Here is a 5,880-nt window from a genome sequence, read left to right on the forward strand (position 1 = left end):
GAACAACAGGAAAGCAGGGATTACGACACAAACAAAGCTGAAAGCTTCAATTAGAGACTGCCAGCAGAACAAGACTTTAATCCATTCTGCATAGAGGGGTTCAATCCCTTGACAGAATGTTCAACAACTCAACACCTTGAGTATGCCAACTTGATTCACATGCTTTTACAAAACTATAGTTGCACTAATAGTAAAAACTAAGACTTACTATCAGTTGATTCCATGGGTTATTTTGTAGGTGCTCAAGGACTAGCTCACCTAATAATTCAATTTAACTCAATCAATAAGTAAATTAAAACAGCATAAAACTACATAGTACACTAGTGTAATTCATTTAATAGACAATCATGCTACTTATCTCAAAATTAGTTCTTCAAATATTCAGCAAATCATACCAAAACGAAGTTATAATTTAAGTTCAAATTAGTAAAGATCAATATCAAATCGATAAAAAAAATACACAAATCATTTATCTTTAGCATCCATAGCTTTTGTTTGAGCTGCAACTACTCTAATTCGAAAAAATAGCACAATGAACAAACATATAAAAAAAAACCTAATTAACATGCTAGAATCTAGAACCATTTGAAAAAATTGTTCAATCAAATTAAAATTTTGTTCAAATTAAATTGAATATCTGGGGAAAAAATACCCTAATTCGAACATATAAAACACAAAAACCTCAATTGAAACCCTAAAAAAACAAAATCATTAATCAAAACACCTACCTCAATTGTAAATCGTCGCAAATACTAGGCGAGGAATATTTGAGCAGCACTGGAGGAAGATGGAAGAGGGAAGACTTCGAGTGCCACAATGGAGAGGAAGAGACGAATCTGAGTGCAAAAATGGAAGAAGAAAGAAGAGGAAGGAGAAAAGAGAAGACTGAAAATCGCAGAGCATTTGGACGAGGAAAGAGAAAATGAAAGGAGGAGAGAGAAAGAAAATATGAAAATCTGGAAAAAAGGGGGAGGTCATTCAAGGCACTAGAAGTTACCATAATACCCTTATTTTTTGATTTTGTCGGGTGAGATAAGGGCCGTTAGATTAATTTGATCAACGGATGAGATTAGTTCCCAGTTCTCATCTTAAGGGGTGGTTCTCACCAGATCCCGATTCTATATATATATATATATATATATCAAATGCTATATTTTATATATTAGATTAGATTGGTTTTTTTTTTTTGGATTAAATTTCATTTTAGATTTATTTTTTAATTATTATAGTGTTTGATTTTGGATGAACTATTAATAATTAATTAATAAAGATATCTACTTGGCACCTAATTATTTATCTACGTGGCATTCGACTTTTTAATTCAAAAATAATTTTGAAGTCTTATTTTTCATTGGCCGAAACCATTAGATTTCCTACGTGGCGCTCTAATATTGGATTAATGTTTGATTTTGGATTGAATTTTATTTTAGATTAGTGTTTGATTTTTACAACAACAACAAAGCCTTAGTCCAAAAATGATTTGGGGTCGGCTAACATGAATCGTCGTAGGAGATCGTCATTGTCACCAATCAAACCAGAAAGGAGCAGGAAGTAAAAAGAAAAAAACAAAGAAGATAAAGTGAAAGTAATGAAAGTAGGATAAGAAAAAAAAAAGTAAGTATATATATATATATTAAAGAAGAAATATTGTAAGAGATAATAAAAAATAAGTAAATTAAGTACATTTCCAAATAGCATTAAAAAATAAAAATAAAAATAAAAAAATTGAAAGAATTTTAAAAATAAAATGAAAGTAAAAATAAAAATAAAGAGAATCAGACACATTGAAGTTGTATAAGTTAAATAAAGTCATCAATGTATATTCTCTCCCTCCACTCTGTCCTATCCAACGCCATATTTTCCTCAATCCCAAGAAAGCTCATATCCTGCTCAATCACCTTCCTCCAAGTTTTCTTAGGTCTTCCCCTACCCCTTGCAATTCTATCCCTTTGCCACCCTTTTATCCTCCTAACCGGGGCATCATGTGATCATCTGCTTACGTGTCCAAACCATCTTAAACGATTTCCCATCATCTTAAACTCAATCGGTGCAACCCCTACTTTCTTCCTAATAATCACATTCCTCAAACGATCCTTTCTTGTATGCCCACACATCCAACGTAACATGCGCATCTCCGCCACATTCATCTTGTGCACGTGACAATGTTTCACTGCCCAGCATTCCGTGCCGTATAACAAAGCCGGTCGATTTGTCGTACGGTAAAATTTTCCCTTCAATATTTGAGGCATGCCTGAATCACATAGGAACCCCGTGGCACCTTTCCACTTCAACCAACCTGCTTTGATTCTATGGGCCACATCGCCATCCAATTCTCCATCCTTTTGGATAATAGATCCTAAATAACGGAACATTTCAGAGCCTTGGACAATTTTCCCATCTAAGGTAATCGCCCCTGTCTCTCTATCTCGGACTCCACTAAACTTACACTCCATATCTTCCGTCTTGTTTCTACTCAGCCTAAAACCCCGAGATTCCAAAGTTTGTCTCCATAACTCCAACTTACTTTCCACTCCTTCTTTTGTTTCATCAATCAACACAATATCATCTGCAAACATCATGCACCAGGGTATACCATCTTGGATTGACCTCGTCAATTCGTCCATGACTATAGAAAAAAGAAACGGGCTAAGTGCGGAACCTTGATGCACTCCAATCGTAATGGGGAATTCTTCGGTCTTACCAACACTAGTTCTCACACTCGTGCTAACTCCCTCATACATGTCCTTGATGATATCAATATACTTCCTCGGAATTCCTTTCCTACTTAATGCCCACCAAAGAATTTCTCTTGGTACCTTATCATACGCCTTCTCCAAATCAATGAAAACCATATGTAAATCCTTCTTCTTATCCCGATAATTCTCCATTAGTTGCCTTATAAGATGAATGGCCTCCATAGTCGATCTCCCAGGCATAAATCCAAACTGGTTCTCCGAAATTTTCACAGTTCTCCTCAATCTTTGCTCAATAATCCGCTCCCAGAGTTTCATAGTATGACTCATTAGTTTGATTCCTCGGTAGTTGGCACAATCCCGGACATCACCCTTATTCTTGTACAAGGGGATGATAGTACTTTTCCTCCACTCTAATGGCATCCTATTACTTCCCCAAATCTTGTTGAAAAGAGTTGTTAACCATACAACCCCTCTCTCTCCCAAGCATCTCCAGACTTCGATAGGTATACCATCGGGCCCCACTGCCCTCTTGCGTCCCATCTTTTTCAGTGCCATTTCGACTTCTCTCTTTTGAATCCTTCGCATAAAGTCTAGGTTAACCATATCTCGAGGGATATTTGTATCCCCAATATCGCGTCCTTGATCCCCGTTGAACAAGTTATCAAAGTAGAACCTCCATCTATCCTTGATTTCCTTATCTCCCACCAAAACCTTTTGAGCAACATCTTTCACACATTTAGTCCTCCCGATATCTCGCGTCTTTCTATCTCTCATTCGAGCAAGCCTATAGATCTCTTTCTCCCCTTCTTTTGTATCCAATCTTGCGTAAAGATCCTGATTCACCTTTACTCTAGCCTCTCTTACGGCCTTCTTTGCTTCGCTTTTAGCCTCCTTGTACTTCTCGTAGTTCTCATCACTTCTACATTTTCCCAACTCTTTATAGCACTCTCGTTTTCTCTTTATAGCTTGTTGCACAACTTCGTTCCACCAGGATGTGTCCTTACTTGGTGGCATGATTCCTTTAGATTCTCCTATGACCTCTTTCGCCACTCCCTTTATGGTGTGCTCCATTCTTGTCCATAATGAGTCTATATCCAAATCCATATCCCCGACCCAAATACCTTCACTTGCCACCTTTTCCACGAATTTTAGTTGTTGCTCCCCTTGAAGTTTCCACCACTTGATCCTAGGCTCCACTAATGGTCTTCTCCTCCTTATATAACTTCTACCTCGAAAATCAAGGACCACAAGCTTATGTTGGGTTGTTGTACTCTCACCCGGAATCACCTTACAATTGGTGTAGCACTGTCTCAAAGAATTCCTTACTAAAAATAAGTCAATCCGACTCGTATTATCTCCACTCCTATAGGTTACTAGATGAGAGTCTCTTTTCTCAAACCAAGTGTTCATTATTCCCAAGTCATATGCCAATGCAAAATCCAAAATAGCATTTCCCGCTTCATTCCGCTCCCCATACCCAAAACCACCATGAATGCTTTCAAATCCATCGCGACTCGAGCCTACATGTCCGTTGAGATCCCCACCAATGATCAGTTTCTCACTTCTAGGGACACTTTGCACCACTTCTTCTAAATCCTCCCAAAATTCTTGTCTAGTTGAAGCATCCAGTGCTACTTGTGGTGCATAGGCACTCACAATAGTTACAACTTCATCCCCTATCACAAGCTTAATACTCATAATTCGATCACTCTTTCGGGACACGTCCACTAAATCATCAATATATTCTCGGTCAATAAGGATACCTACCCCATTCCTACCCCTAGTTTTTCCCGAATACCAAAGCTTATAACCCCATGGAGCTATTTCTCTTGCCTTGTTTCCAACCCACTTAGTCTCCTGCAAACATAATATGTTAATTCTCCTCCTTCTCATAACCTCTACTACTTTGACTAATCTCCCTGTCAAAGAAGCAATGTTCCAAGTCCCAAAACGCATCCTACTACCCTTACCCTTACCCCTGCCCTTACCATGAAACCTTGGATAGTTAACACCACCCTTGGGTGGCGCGCCGCTTCCGGGCGACGGCCTAGCAACCCTTGTATATTTTTCACTACACCCGGGCCTAGGAAGTGTAGCGCACCCTTGCATATTTGACACCACCCCTCAGGTGTAGGGGTGGCGCGCCGCTTCTGGGCGACGACCTAGCAACCCTCACATATTTTTCACTACACCCGGGCTTAAGAGGTGTAGCGCGTCGCTGAGAAGGGGACGCCCCCACGATTTTCCATTGTCGATTCATGTCATGATATGTGACTTAGTTTTACGCTGGCCGCCACCAACCTACCGCAACCCTCCTCCTTTATCCGGGCTTGGGACCGGCAGTGAATGCCGCATATGCGACACTCACAAGTAAATGCCGCATAAGCGACACTCACAGGCGGAGTTTAGTGTTTGATTTTTGATAAATTTTATTTTAGATTTATTTTTTAATTATTAGAACGTTTGATTTTGGATGTAATTGTACATATTAGTAATTATTAATTAATTTAAATATCTACGTGGCACCTAATTAATTATCTACGTGGCACCTAATTAATTATCTACGTGGCACTTGATTTTTTTAATTCAAAATTAAATTAGAAATCTTATTTTTCATTGGCCGAAACCATTAGTAATCCTAGGTGGCGCTCTAATAGTTCAGCAAATATGCCTCCTTTTGTGGCGCTCTAATATATATATAGAGGAGGATCATGTGAAAATACATCCTTATGTGAGTATACATTATATATGAGAATGAATCTAATCCGTAGGATTAGATTCAATCTAATGGCTATGATTATATGAGAAAAACCATCCAACTTCCCAATTAAACTCAATCACTCTTTCATTAAACCCACGTAACTTTCTCTCTCTAAACCCTCCTTATTCACTCTCTCCCTCTCACGCGATTTTGTGACTCTCTGTTCTCCCCGCAGTTTTCTCTCTCCTCGATCTGAAGGAAACCACCATCACAGCTCCAAAACAGCCAAGCGCTCCTTCGTTGCAGCTTCAATTGTTGATTTAAGGTAAATTTGAGTTCAATTGTTCTACATTTCTTCTCTCCTTCTACAATTTTTCCTCATTTTAACCTAATTTATTGAATTGAAGATGAATGGAAAAGAAAAACAATACGAACGACGAAGGTAAGCATATTTGTAACCTAATTTCGAACTTCTTTAGTTTT

General features: G+C 38.4%; 1 protein-coding gene across 1 annotated transcript; it reads right to left on the bottom strand.

The window, feature by feature from the left end:
- Positions 1 to 3,979: 3,979 nt before the first annotated feature.
- Positions 3,980 to 4,652, bottom strand: LOC130470125 (uncharacterized). The gene is made up of 2 exons (XM_056839725.1): positions 4,096 to 4,652; positions 3,980 to 4,001 (listed from the first exon to the last, which is right to left on the bottom strand). Exons 1-2 carry the CDS (start codon positions 4,650 to 4,652, stop codon positions 3,980 to 3,982), a joined length of 579 nt encoding a protein of 192 aa, XP_056695703.1.
- Between the last annotated feature and the right edge of the window lie 1,228 nt (positions 4,653 to 5,880).

Source organism: Spinacia oleracea, chromosome 3, assembly GCF_020520425.1.
Source record: "Spinacia oleracea cultivar Varoflay chromosome 3, BTI_SOV_V1, whole genome shotgun sequence".
NCBI lineage: Eukaryota > Viridiplantae > Streptophyta > Magnoliopsida > Caryophyllales > Amaranthaceae > Spinacia > Spinacia oleracea.